The 14,734-nt window shown below is 40.2% G+C and overlaps 3 protein-coding genes across 4 annotated transcripts in view; 2 read left to right on the forward strand and 1 right to left on the reverse strand.

Moving 5' to 3' along the window:
* Positions 1-290: 290 nt before the first annotated feature.
* Membrin (Golgi SNAP receptor complex member 2) lies at positions 291-1,723 on the reverse strand. Of its 2 annotated transcripts, XM_076391077.1 has the most exons (3): positions 1,633-1,723; positions 1,224-1,445; positions 291-1,071 (listed from the first exon to the last, which is right to left on the reverse strand). In XM_076391077.1, exons 2-3 carry the CDS (start codon positions 1,361-1,363, stop codon positions 573-575), a joined length of 639 nt encoding a protein of 212 aa, XP_076247192.1. In that variant the 5' UTR covers positions 1,364-1,445; positions 1,633-1,723; the 3' UTR covers positions 291-572. The 2 variants fall into 2 exon arrangements, with proteins under 2 accessions (XP_076247192.1, XP_076247191.1); XM_076391076.1 differs by lacking the exon at positions 1,633-1,723 and having other exon boundaries at positions 1,224-1,577.
* On the forward strand, positions 1,458-4,366 carry LOC143187099 (beta-catenin-like protein 1). The gene is made up of 9 exons (XM_076391075.1): positions 1,458-1,944; positions 2,052-2,431; positions 2,500-2,831; positions 2,903-3,126; positions 3,196-3,378; positions 3,445-3,592; positions 3,662-3,828; positions 3,887-4,070; positions 4,155-4,366. Exons 1-9 carry the CDS (start codon positions 1,915-1,917, stop codon positions 4,241-4,243), a joined length of 1,737 nt encoding a protein of 578 aa, XP_076247190.1. The 5' UTR covers positions 1,458-1,914; the 3' UTR covers positions 4,244-4,366.
* A 1,034-nt stretch (positions 4,367-5,400) lies between these two features.
* Positions 5,401-14,734, forward strand: part of LOC143186796 (uncharacterized) — a 28,568-nt gene continuing 19,234 nt past the window's right edge. The window contains exon 1 of the mRNA XM_076390575.1: positions 5,401-5,740. The gene's annotated coding sequence lies outside the window, so the exon portion shown is untranslated. The remainder of the gene's footprint in view (positions 5,741-14,734) is intronic.

Here is a 14,734-nt window from a genome sequence, read left to right on the forward strand (position 1 = left end):
AATGTACATAGAAGTACGATTTCTTATCGAAAATTAAGGAAATAGTAGGGTTTTAATTAAAATACAAATTTTATTCAATTAAAATGGGTACATTTTTTTATTTTAAATAAAAGAATAAAATTGAATTTAATAATAATAATAAACGAACAAATCGCGATACAATTTTTAGAACTCCTGTTCCAGATTGCTTTCAATTTTGAATCAATTTAATGATGATAATGAATTTTTTATTGCAATATTGGTATTTTGTACACTGCTGAAAATAATTAATAATGTCTTAGATGTATAAGTGTATTTTTTGTTCATATTTTATTATGTATATACAAATATGTTACTTTAATAGAAAATATACAATAATTACAGATTTCAATTTTGTAGTATAATATTGAATTAAATACATACAACATTAAATTATAAAATTAATTACATTAGAATATTCTTCTTGCAATATAACAAAAACATGTCACATAATATCCAATAGCAATTTATTGCATTATTAACAGGAATATGTTTATATACATTAATATCTAATATAGCAATCTGTGCAAATTTAAAAATAAAAAATTCCATATCTATGTGAAATAAATGATAACTAGGACCATAACAATACATGTAAATACCATCCCACCAACTAAAACAAATCCATCTTGTCTAACTCTTCCCTCTATTAGTCTCATTGTAGTGTTTGATAGCCCTAATGTATTTCCAATGTCTATTAATCGCTTGTGAGCTCCTTTTAAAGTAATTCTTTGAGATCTTAAATTATCTAAAATACTACTTCCACTCTGAATCAGGTCATCTACTCCATGGATAGCATTTTGCAAACTAGAATTGTGCTGTGCATTATGGTCTATCATAATGTCAACATGATCATTTGTAGTGAATGTCCTAGATAATAATGCTTCCCTTTCAGCCTCTTCTCTTTGCTTTTTTATCATTTTGTTACGCCAGGAATTTAAGGCAGCTGTAAGATGACGACTGTCATATTTTAATTGATCCACTCTCATTTTAGCATTTTGTCTTTGAAATATGGGACCCTTTAGGCATAACACATCTAATCTTTCACAGTTGCTGGAAAATAATTGCATAAAATGAATAAAATTACATAATCTTTGCCACTTTTTGCTGTATACTTTTTTATGCATATATAAATAATATATGATTTTGCACATTTTTTAATATTAATTTAAACTATTTGAAGCAAAAATTCATTAACTAACTACCTGTTGATAAGACTTATTTTTGCTTCTATGGCATTTTCTATTTCTTCGACGTCCAAATTGGGCGATCTTTTCTCAAGTTGTGAGAAAAGATGCTGTGTTTCTTGAACTAACTTGTTTGTTTGATGATACAACGCCTCCATACTTTTTAATAAATATTTTCATTCGTGTTTTAGTACGTGCGAAAGTTGTGACGTGTACTTGGAATACTGTCAGACCATGTGTCTAAAACAGTGGTTATCAAAAGCTCTACGATAATAAATTTGAAAGTTTTGTTGCGATACAAGAAACAAAGAATGAATAAAACACTGTATTGAAAAGCAATAATAATACATCAGTCATTATAAAATCCTTCTACATCTTTTATGTATATAAAATATGCATTTATGAAATGTTTGTAACATATACGTACGCATTTTCCATTTCATTAGAAGTAAACTGCTGACATCTCTACTCTACGTTTGATTAGTGTACGCAAATTATCGTTAGCAGTAGAAAGTTAACAGAAATAATTAAACAATTTCTTCTATTGTGAATTATATAATTTCCATAGTATAATCTAGTGTCTACAGTTTTAAGCAGTTTCTGTGTCTCGTCACTTACAATAATGAAATATACGGAGCATGTTTGATAATTGGATTGACTAATTATATGTACTTAATTGGCTTAAAAGAAACGTTACTTCTTTTCGGAAATGGATATTGGTGAATTACTCTCCTACAAAGTATGTTTTTGCTGAAACATTGAAACATTTTTTGAAATTCATTACTCCCGAAAATTTCGATTACGTCCTAACCTTACGATTCTAAGTTCATTAATATGTTTTGATAGCCGCCAAATACTCCAAAAAGGCCAGTGGCGGGAGAAGAGGATGATGAGGATGAATGGGAAAATGCTAAGAAACCAAAAAGAGTTATCAAAACTCCATATCATGCACGTCAAAGGCAACCAAGAGAAGTTGAAGTTACTCCTGTTAGAAGTAGCGAACCTCCTACACCTATTAGAGCTGCCTTACCATCTCCAGCAAATGATGTGGTTGAGCCACAATTGACAGAAAAAGAGAAACAAGATATTTTAAAGTATGTGGAGACTGAAGCTCCAGAAGTAGAAGCTTTAGATGAAGCAACACTTAAGAGAATGGTCTTATTATTTGAGAAAAGAGCACTTAGAAATCAGGAAATGAGAGTAAAATTTCCTGATCAACCAGAGAAGTATGTTTAGTTAATAGAGCCGTTGCCAAACATTACATTTGGAATTTATATAATTTTAATAATTGCAGATTTATGGAATCAGAAGTTGAATTACACGAAACTTTGCAAGAGCTTCATGTTGTTGCCACAAATCCTGATTTGTATCCATTGATGGTAGAATTAGGTGCTGTACCTTCTTTGCTGGAACTATTATCTCATGAAAACACAGACATAGCAGTTGGTGTTGTGGACCTTTTACAAGAACTTACAGATGTAGACATTTTACATGAAAGCCAAGATGGTGCAGATACCCTTATTGACGCTTTGTTAGAGCAGCAAGTGTGTGCTCTTCTTGTACAAAATTTAGAAAGACTAGATGAGTCTGTGAAGGAAGAAAGTGATGGAGTTTATAATACCATGGGTAAGTAGTTCAGTGTATAATATTTATACATTATATTTTTACAAATAAATATAATACATTCCTTTTTTCAGCTATTTTTGAGAACCTTTTGGAGTTCAGGCCAGATTTATGTGCTGATGCAGGAAAGCAAGGATTGATGCAATGGTTGTTAAGAAGAATTAAAGCAAAAGCACCATTTGATGCCAATAAACTTTATGCTAGTGAACTTTTGTCCATTCTTTTACAGAGTACACCAGAAAACAGGCTTCTTCTTGGAGAGCTTGGTGGAATTGATGTGTTATTACAACAGTTAGCAGTATGTATCATTTTTCTTTTTTATTTCTTTACATATTTTACATTATTCACTGATTGATACTACTTTTAGTATTACAAAAGGCATGATCCTCAAACAGCTGAGGAACAAGAAATGATGGAAAACTTATTCAATGTACTTTGCTCAAGCTTAATGGCAACAGTAAACAGGGATAGGTTTTTAAGAGGGGAAGGCTTGCAACTTATGAATTTAATGTTAAGAGAAAAAAAAATGTCTAGAAATGGATCTCTTAAGGTAAAGATTCAATATAAATTTATGAGTTCTTTAACTCATGAAATAAATTATGATATTATTTAACAGGTATTGGATCATGCTATGAATGGTCCAGATGGAAAAGATAATTGTAGTAAATTTGTAGATATTCTAGGATTAAGGACTATATTTCCTTTATTCATGAAAACTCCAACTAAGAATAGAAAAAAAATGCTCACAGCAGAAGAACATGAAGGTAAGTAAAATAAATAATGAATAGTTTGTTGATGGAATTTTAAAATATTATAATGTTTTTTTATTACAGAACATGTAGTGTCAATTATTGCAAGTATGTTACGCAATTGCAAGGGACAACAACGTCAAAGATTACTAAGTAAATTTACAGAAAATGATTACGAAAAAGTCGACAGATTGATGGAACTTCATTTCAAATATCTAGAGAAAGTAGAAGAGGTTGAAAAGAATACTAAGGTAAATAATTACATTAATATCTCATCTTAGAATATATAAAATTCTATCATAATTATAGGAAGATGAGGATGAAGAGGAATCGTACCTGAGAAGATTAGATGGAGGATTATTCATTTTGCAATTGGTAGATTATGTACTGTTAGAGGCTTGCACTGGTTGTCCACCAGCAGTAAAACAACGAGTTACGCGAATTTTAGCTCAAAGAAGAGCATCTCTTAAAACCATTAGGCATATCATGAGAGGTACATTTTTTATTATAAGCTATATATATTCTACCTACTTGAAAAATTATTCTTTAATACTAATACTTTGATTTTTCTTATTAGAATATGCTGGAAATCTTGGTGATGCTGGTGATTCAGAATGGAGGGAAGCAGAACAACAACACATACTACAATTAATCGACAAATTTTAATGTACATTTTTTTAATGAAATATTTAAGAATTTGAATCCTTTTGCTATATTCGAATTGTATATGCAACGTGAAAGCAATTGTTTGAAATTCGCGCGATTAAAACATCTTTCGCGATTAATCGATATTTTTCTTGTTTTTCTCTGTAGTGCAGTGTTGTGTTAATTAGTTCAGACTACAATAACGTGAAAGTTTTATATTCCAAATTTGCAATTAATTAATTTTTCATCGAAAAAGTGTTTTTCACCCATTAATGAAATATTTCATAGGGATATCGTAGATGTACGACAATAAAATGGGTGAAAATAAGGCAACTTGTCATCCTTCGTATCATGTCAATTCTGAACAAGCTGATTACAAGTTTGAACGACGCTATCCGACCATACGAGTCGGAAGATACCATTTATAATCTACAAAATTACTATGGCGAAATATTATTATCGGATTACGTATGGAAAAGTTGCTATCGTAGAAAACAATTCGGCCTTTACGAAAAATTCATCGTTAATAGCAGCTACGTGAAGTACTTTCACAAACTCAATGATTGTGGAGATGTGGTCCACTATCACCAGTACTTTTCCTATTTGGAGCTTATTATTTGTCAAGTAAGCGAAAGTTTTCTTTAAAAAATAAGATAACCATAAATACTCATAACAAAAACATACTTGCTACGAGTACTTAGGCCAAACATAGTATTATGATCTTTATGAAGATAAGTTGCATCATATTTTCATTATTACCACATTGACTGACAAACTGTTTCCTCAACATCATGCTAGTCAACACATTGAATACAATATATTTCATAAAAATCATATAAGCGCAACAAAATTTCGCGCGCCATTTTTATAACCTAGGCGTAACCATAGTGATTTTCGCACATGCGCATTTGCCCGATTGCTCTCGACAGGACACCGAGTACTCTCAGTTCCGTAGCAACCACAGTCGATGCTCAAGCTTGCTAGAAACTGAGGGAAACAGTTAGATCAATCGGTGTTCAAGTTAATTTTCAATCGCGTGCGCGATGCACTCGATGCACGCGACGGCATGCGTTCTTCCCTTCGTTGTCAACAGCAACTTTGCGTGCGTCTACGATCCTCTGGTGGGGAATGGGAAGGGGGGTCAACGCTCGGTGAACGATCGATCGCGATTGGTTTAGCCGCGAGTCCCGCGGCCAATCAGAATCCATGTTTCGGCCTTGCGCGAAAGTTTGCTGCACGAGAAATGCCAGTTTGCTGGTGCAAGCTTTAGAGGCGCGGTTGTCGGTCGTGTCGGTCGCTCCGCGGCATTTTCGTTGATCCTTTACTCGTGTTTTAATCACGCCGTGTAATTCGAAGACAGTCAACGCGAAACGTGTCGAAAGTCAGAGACCGAATTCATGTTTGCCGCGAGTGTTTATTTCTGTGGGTCTTCATCGTTTTGTGGTGCGACAGGAAAGAGCTAAAACCAAGGGAAACTGCGCCGAGGGAGTTCGGCCTCTCGAAGAAACAGTAACCACGGTATGTGTCAACTGTCACTTTCATCCCTTGTTTCGTGAATAATTCCCCATAGATGTTATTGATTGGTATCGTGCTCTGGATCGGAGTGTGCGTACGCTCTTAAACGGAGATGTTCGGGAGTGTGTAATTTTTATTCAAATTGATGCCGAACGGCTGGGTTCGTTCTTAGTGTTTACGATATTTGATATTTGGTAAAGGACACGACCTCTAACGCGGTGCACAGCAAATCTTTCCGTGTAATAATATACGCGTGTTTACATGGAACATTTGTGCGCAGAATATTTTTAAATACTTTTAGTCAGGCAAAAAATAGAGAATAATATGTTCGACCATATTTCGTCGTTTCAAAGAGAAACAGCTCGCTAGTTCTCGGATCCCGAAATAACCATTTTCTTTTTATGGTATCATTAAAATTCGCGACGTCACATCATTCTTTTACCACGAGAAATCGAGACATCGCGAGTTGACTCGATCTGCCGTAAATACAGTTGAAATAAATGTAAGTCTTTTATAAAGTAGTTAAACAGCTCTCCTCTGGCTAATCTGTTTAAAATGAAATTTGAGATTATCTAAGAAATTTGGTTTACGAGATTGGGATTTTGATGGTGGGATTCGTTGAATGTTTTGATCGATAAGCGCGTGGTAGGTGCACGTAACAAGTCGAGAGGGCAAAGTGCGTTTTCTTATACGGTTTCCCGACCTGTAACTCCAGCTGAGAAGCGACTTTGCACCGCAAAGCCAATTTTCCTATTGCGTACGTTCTTGCTTTTGCAGTGATGCAACGCTATCTCTTCTAATTTCTGTTGTATATATCTGTCGCGGGATGTCACGTGTCTGTCGAGAGGCTACTTCAAATTTCGCGGGTTCGCGCTTCTACATTTTATGAGGGCGAAGGAAATTTGAATAACAATACCGTAAAATAATCTAATTTGGTCTTCTATTTCCTCGAAGAATTTCTAATTTCCCTAATTTTTAACCGATGTAATTATTACCAATTTAGAGAAACAGTTAGTGTCTCTGCAGATAAAAGAATAATTAGATCCAGTTTAATTTACGGATCGTTCGATGTTACCGAATAAATTGCATCGTTTGAGTTGGCGATTTTCTAATTGCTTCCATCTAATTAGTTCGATCTCTAATTACTCAGTTCCTGGCGAATGCACACGTGCCTCGATACAGGCTTTAGAGAAGTTGGCGGGTGAAAATTTGGCGGCTGAGACGTGGAGCGGTCTGGAATCCCTTTGCCGTGGCTTATCGATTCTCGTCGGCGCAGAATACACGCCGGGTGCATCACTATGAATGCTGCAGACGACGTGTGACCTTGAACGAGTGGGTCGCGAAATTCAAACAGACCCTGGCCAAATAAAAACCTCGAAAGTTCATTTCCGAGAGTTCGCTCCAAGGTTACATGACATTGAAATTTTTCAGAACCCTCCACTAAGTTCTCCCTTTTCGCGAGTCACTGCATCGCTTGCCAGGGGGGCACAGGTCGTATCCGTTTGCTTTAATGAATCTTTAATTCGATTCCACGACGACGGTAATCGAGTCTCTGAATGCCTCGAAGGATCTTCAGCCCATTTTCACGGCTCCAATTCGCAAAAGGCCGCCCAGAGCCGTGTATCTGGCACGTTGCGGATAAATTGAAATACTTATTTAAGGGGGATCCAATTAGGCTGCCATTCCGAGAATCGCCGCGGCCAGGTTTACGCCATTATCGATCAAACTGTCCCAGATTCGCGGATTCTTCGCTACCGAAGCGTTCATGCACGAGCCTCGGCCTATCCTGTGCCACCACCGACCTCTTTGCCTTCACAAATTATTTCTCTTTCATCCCCGAACGTTTGCACAAGCTTAATATGTCCAGAATCCTTTCTCTCGATTCCTTTTGTTGCGATATTAAAGCCCCCGATTTTAGGCGCCTCGAGTTCGCAGTCGACTCGTGAGATTGAAGAGACTCTGCTTTAGAAATCTTCTGTGTTCCGTTGAACCTATTTGTCTCCTCCATTTATACTTCTTTCATTCATGTCACCTTTATTAAATCATAACTCAAGCCTCGATCGAATGAGTTTTCTTTGAGAAGCAATCGAATCTCTCTCGAGTCGAGGGTATCCAAGGATTTTGGAAAGCTCGTTTCTTCGACACTCGAAGCAACTAGAGGCTGTTAAACCGACTGGAGTGAATTATCTAGGAGTGGGCTGGAAATATCGTGCTTAAGGAATCTCTCTTATAAGCGACTCTTTCCCAATGGCGGCTATTAGCATAGATTTTTTTTCTTCCCGCGAGAGAAGGCTCTCCGAAAGTCTCTCCTGAAAGGGTCGCATGCGGCCACTCGAGTCGCGAAAACGCTGAGCGAGCTGCTCGAGATCAGGCTCGCGAGCGTGAACAGCTTTCGCAAAATTTTATGCTGATTTTTAGGTCAGATTCAGCGCGGATAGCGTATCGGTGGACTGTGGATCATCTCTCATCACGAGATGACGCGTGCACTCTGCTTTCATAGCCAGATTCCCATGGAATCCTTTCGACGAGGACTTCATTTGCAAACGAGATTCCCCTGGCTGTTCGCTTTTTTGCAGGTAACACGGGGATTCTGACTCGCGCGGTGCACTCCGCGATAAATGGTTTTTCAAAACTCGAATGAAAAGATTTTGTAGAAGATTGGACTTTTAATCAAGCAGCCTCGTGTCGCAGCATTATACGACTTCGACGTAGTTATTCTTCTGCTTTTGCAACAGTTGCGTTAGTCGTACTTGTAAGCGGATGCAGAGGATGCTTCTGTAAGCTGAGGCACAGTGGAGTTAAAAGGCGATTTGCATACGCGGAGTCGTCGATTAGGTCATCCTTTTAGGATCACTGGCTTAACGATCTTGTCTTCTTGAGTAGCTTTTTGTATTAGAGATTAGCGAGAAGACTTGGAGAACGACTAAGGTTCCATTAAGAAAAGGAAAAATTATGATTCATTAAAGTTGAATATTTCTGCGCTACTCCTGCGCAGTGAGCCCAGTAATTCTCTCGGTTACGGTATTTCATTATGTTGGAGGAATTTTTCATGGATTATCCCTTTTATATTCAATTAAGCTCACAATAGAATCTTCTTCGCGCAGGATCAGAATGTTGAACACGGTAACGACTCTTCAAGCATGACCTATTGTCTTCTTGCCTCGTGGATTGTCGCACAGTGCTGGCCTTTCATCTCCGATAACAATGTTTGTTCGTGTGACCGTTTAGAAATGGTCGATTAATTGTCTCTCCCTTAATCCAGTGCAAATGTTCGGCTGGCGGAGTCGAGCGGTGTTGATACGCTCGCGATTCATTGCCAAGTTTGGAGACATTGCCAACTTCTGCTAGTCCTCTCGTTATTTGTCCTCCTAATTTTTGTCGTGGCTTTTAAAGAGTCTGGTTGAAGATTTACTGAGCGCTCGTAGATACTTATTTAATGAATTCGATGAATCGTATAAATATATTCAAGACAATTATTGCTAAGAGACAAGAAACGAGTTGATAGTCATCGAGCGACACGCAAGAAAAACAGCCGCGATAGAAATCGGGAAAGTGAAGTTCTGGTCGAGTTCCTGCAGACTTTCTAGCTCAAAGAGCCTCCGATTCGCACTATTTTGCATGCGTACGTGCTTCGTTCACCGTGCTGACACTAGAAGCAGTTTAATTGAGCTTACTGGTAAGGAAATATCCAAGGTACCACTCTCCCAGTGGAGTTTTCTTCCTTTGATTCTCCTTTGAGTCTGCGTCTAGCTTTCTTACAACTCCTCTGAGTAATTACAGAGGCTAGCTTGATTTCCTAATTAATTACGGAACGTAGTAGCTGCAGCGTTCGTTCGTCTTCGTCGAATAGATTTCGCGCTGGTGAACGTGTTAGCGATTCTTCCACCGTTTGGTTCACCGTATTATGACATAATGAGGCATTGTGACGCAGCCATTACAATGGTGTTGCATCGGCAAGGCGAAGACCAACAGCTGCTCTCGTTTCGCTCCCGTGGATAATCAATAATGATAATAAGTTTGCTTGTTTGTGTTACATTGGTCTTCGCTGGCGAAAAGGTGATGAGCTAAGTCTGATTAATCCGAGGGAGCAGTTCAAACTACTCTCTGGGACATGAGAAATTTTTCTCGCGACTGGTTTTGCAGTAGATTTCAAGCTTGAAGCCTCCCCTTTTCAATGAGACTTTGAAAATTAATGTACGATTTTTTTTGGCCGAGCTATTGCACTTTGAGTGAAAAGAGTGATTCTGGCTTTAGAATAGCGCAGTGAGCACAGGATTGGAAAAGTGGCCAATCTTTGAGCTGCTGTAGCTTCGTCAAAAAAAATCGCAAAGAGGTGAGCCTGGTCTCATTCTAAAGGGTAAAGCCTCTACTTTGACACACCTGAGTTGAATTTGTCCGAAAAAAATTCTTGACTTCACGACACGCCGGGAGAGAGAGAGTGGTTTTCCACTAAATCTTTTCCTACTTCAGACGACTCTCAGAGGCTTGATAAATTTTTTTCACGACTTTTTCTAAGGGGAAATCAAAATCTGAACCTTCCCCTTTCGAATGAGACCTTAGCGAGCGATCTGCGATTTTTTTTCGCTGAGTTATTGCACTTTGAGTGAAAAGAGTGATTTTGGCCTCAGAAAAGCGCAGCGTTCCCTGGACCGAAAAAGTGGCCAATCTTTGAGCTGCTGTAGCTTCGTCAAAAAAAATCGCAGAGAGGTGAGCCTGGTCTCATTCTAAAGGGTAAAGCCTCTACTTTGACACACCTGAGTTGAATTTGTCCGAAAAAAATTCTTGACTTCACGACACGCCGGGAGAGAGAGAGTGGTTTTCCACTAAATCTTTTCCTACTTCAGACGACTCTCAGAGGCTTGATAAATTTTTTTCACGACTTTTTCTAAGGGGAAATCAAAATCTGAACCTTCCCCTTTCGAATGAGACCTTAGCGAGCGATCTGCGATTTTTTTTCGCTGAGTTATTACACTTTGAGTGAAAAGAGTGATTTTGGCCTCAGAAAAGCGCAGCGTTCCCTGGACCGAAAAAGTGGCCAATCTTTGAGCTGCTGTAGCTTCGTCAAAAAAAATCGCAGAGAGGTGAGCCTGGTCTCATTCTAAAGGGTAAAGCTTCTACTTTTACACACATGAGTTGAATTTGTCCGAAAAAAATTCTTGACTCCACGACACTCCGAGAGAAAGAGGGTAGTTTTTACCCAATTGTTTTCCAACTTCGAAAGACACTCAGAACCTTAATAAATTTTTTTTGCCACGCGCTTTGCAAAAAAATGTCAAAATTAAAGCCTCTCCTTTTCTATAAGCCCTTACAAATTGTTGTACAATTTTTTAACACGTGGTAACGATTACAGTACTGAGTTCAGGTCAGAAAAACAGGAAAAAAGAGTTCACATAAACATCTGCCTGATATGATCTTCTTTCCAAGTTGCATTTCGTTTTTGTTATCAAGCCAGAGGTGGCCAGTTCCAGCATTTCTTTTAAAGACACACACTTGTTGAAGTACTAAAAAAAATTGCAGCTTGAGAACAAGCTCCTATCAAACACATGTTTTATTGCCCGAGTATCTTGTGCATCATCGTCAAAAATGGAGATGTTCAGTATATCATTAGCATACAACGTCGAACGCAAGTCCGGCTGAAGCACGCAACGCGCCGATTAAGAACTTTGTGTACAAACATCGTGTCGAATGTAATGGCGCCATTCAGCGGGGTCAACAGCCGCGAAGCATGCAAGCATTGCATTGTGATCGCGGCATCGGATAAATTGGCGGCAGGCATAGCTCATAATCGCGGCAACCGACAGCCTGCTGTCGACTTTTAAGGTCTTCGCTCCGAGACGCGAGATGCTCAGCCAAACACCCTTCCGCTACCGACTCGATGGCTCTCGACATTTGCTCGCGAACCAACGCGCTCGAGTATCGGCAAATATTCAGCAAAGCGCTAATTTCCTCTCCGCTTCTTCCGCTAGTCGTCGAACCAGACGTGCTCCTTCGTAATTGGACTCTTATCCTCATTTATCACTATTTCTTCAGTGATATTCACCTTTTTTTTCAATACAGAAGTGTCTTCTACTGATTCGATTCCTTATTAGTATTCGAGCTATTATTTATTAATACTCCAAAGAAAGTAGCAACCTGAGAGAAGAATTATACTCTTTATTCTCTTAATTCCTATTCAGTTCGACACGCTTTTTCTCGAGCCTTCAGGTAGATCTCCTGAAGCACTCTTAAGCGTGTCTTCCGACGAGCTCGGAATCTCGAAAGTTCAGTATCCAATTAAGTAATCTCGCCAGTTGGTTAACGGTCGAAAGATTGTCTCCTTAACGAGCGAAGGGGATATCGCGCGGCGACACCGCAGTTTGGCAAATTACAGAGCCGGCTCGTAAAGATCGATGAACGCTGACATTTTGGCCCACGTAGAGGATGTTTTGGCGATGGCGGCTGGTGTGTCGAGACGGTTTCATCGATCCATTCACTCTCACCGGCGTTTACGTGGCCCAGACCTCTCGTTTTCTCTTCCTCGGCTCTCCCTCGCTCCTGTTTCCTCCTTGCTCCGACAACCTGCTATCTTACACCTTGCTCCGCCACCTTGTCCCCTCCCACACCGAACGTATTTCCGTATTCATTTCTTCGCCACGGTCACCGCTTCTTTTCTGCCTCCTCGCGGTCCTCTCGCTCGCTGCTTAATCCCGACGCGTTTCGAAAGAGATCCTTTGCTTCGCGCGAGACGTGTCGCTAGTCAAAGGAAGGAGACTTTAAGAGGATGGAGCATTTTCAGAAGGCTCGACCTACATCCGTTTGGTCTTCGACTTGGAACCACTAGGCTGAAATTATTGGGCTAAAAGCTTGAAGTTGGTGGATGATCGTAATGTGGGGAAATTGGCTTTTCGCTGCCAAGCTGCAAATTCTGTAAGAGTTGCCTCCGCTTCTGAGATGGCTCTCGAGGAATGTCGAAGTGTTGGAGATATAGTTTACATCCAGAGTCCTTGGGTCATCCCACAGCACTCGCCCTCGATATTTCCCTTTCCTGAGTGCACGAAAGCGATGACTAGGTCATTGGTTCTCATGAGAAAGACTCCTCTAAGAAAGAGCTGACATTGAATTTGCCTGTGGGCAATTTTCTAGGAGGAAATGGGCTTCGATCGTTTTCGGCGGAAGGACGGTCTTCTTGAGGAGCGCCGCGCCTTTCCGAGCGATCGCTGGTGAAGGTCTTCGGTGTCTAATAAAATTGCAGCCTCGTTTCGATAAATCATCCGGCGATTAGCACTTAAGGCATTTGCCACACCCTTCTGACCTGACCCAGAAATCGAAAGGTGGGCGTGCCAACCCTAGACGATGGTATCCTTTGAACTTCAACGGCGATCAGTCGATCGATTCCTTTGATCCTTGGTTTCCTAAACTACCTCGTCTCTTCCATTATTCTGCACGCCATTCTTTATAGACGTTGCACGCTGCATATCGCGAAGGGATCCGAAAATAACGCCAATTTTTGGCGGCTATTCAGAGATGCTCTGTTATTAAATATTGCCCGAAATCTTTCAGCAACATACATTTCGAGGAGACGTATTCCACAAATTAAATGGTCTTTTACGATCACTTCTCAAAGAAGAGGACCTCATTGATAAACAGTAAAAATGTGGCTAAGGTGGTATCTCTTGCTGGCAATCCCTCGCTCTCTCAGAGCTTTTCTCGTAGTCTTTTGACTTCCTCATCTCCGTGCTCGCGAAGAGGATGGAGCAGTCCGCTCGGCCGGCTCCGGCGAGTGTCGTTCGTGCTCGATCAGTGCTAAGAATACCGCGGCCAGCCATATTTGGCAATGAGACCGCGTGGCCGCGCCGCGTCGCCCGCGGGAACACGAAAGGGAGAACCGTTTCTCTTTTCACGGGATAAAATGGTCCATCCAAGGCAATAGGGGACGATCAAGGGAGGACTAGGGTCCTTGGGATCTTCATCCCTCTCCTCTTGAAAACACCTCGCTGAAGTCATCCTTCTCCATCGAATCGTGTTGCTCCTTTAGACAGTCCGATTTTTTATTGCAACGTCTTCATCGAAGGATAGCTCCAATTGGAGCAAATCCGCTGCTAAGGTGTTACGATCGAGATAATATTTTTCACAGTGAAGCTGCGTCGAGGTTCCCCTCCAACTACGAGGGGACAGCAGCGTTACAGGTTTATCGCGACGATACCGGCGCTTCAGCGCCAATTAGGCGGTAATTAATTGATCGTCGGGAAGAGGCAACGAGGTTATTAGGGTCACCGAGCTCGCCGGTCGACGCACGATCTCGGCGAGCGTGTTCCATCGTCGCGACGACCACGCTTGGAACCTCGCTGCCTCCTGGGCTCGACTGTGGGTTTTCTTTGCAAACTGCTTGAAACTCAGGAAAAATACTGCTTAGCATAATATGTGCTTGGGGCTTGGTACAGTGCGTTCTCATTACAAATTCATTTCACAGAATTATTCTGTTTTCTGTTGCTCTAGTCTTTGGCGAGACCAAAATGCGTCATGAATGCTTAAATTGGCTCTAGAAGCTCTAGAAGTTGTAGAACTACGAGCTCAGGGTTTCTTAATGGGGGCCATTTCGTCTTCTAGGGGTCCTGATACTCTTATACTTATAGGAGTGTTCAGTTCGCTGCAAGTAGTAGTAATAGGTGTGATCAATTTGACTAATAAAGGAAATGCGTGAGTGTCATCTCTATGTATTTTTCTGTAGAGACGATCAGATCCACTGACAACCTCTTAGCTCCCCACAGTACACATCTCGAAGAAAAGCAAGATGGGAATGAAAAAAAATGGGGATAGGAAAAAATAGAGCGAGAGGGTGGTCATAGGTTGCCTCCGAAAAGAATTGCCCACAAGCCACAAAAAGTTAGGAAACTCTGCTCGAGCTTATGTGGAGTAAATACTGTTTCATCTAAAGATTGTCAGGGTCGTGGTTGAGGCGAAGATTTTTGCAAGAAATCACCGCCGATCGTTGCGCAAAGACACCGAGCATTCACCCAC

Source organism: Calliopsis andreniformis, unplaced genomic scaffold, assembly GCF_051401765.1.
Source record: "Calliopsis andreniformis isolate RMS-2024a unplaced genomic scaffold, iyCalAndr_principal scaffold0022, whole genome shotgun sequence".
NCBI lineage: Eukaryota > Metazoa > Arthropoda > Insecta > Hymenoptera > Andrenidae > Calliopsis > Calliopsis andreniformis.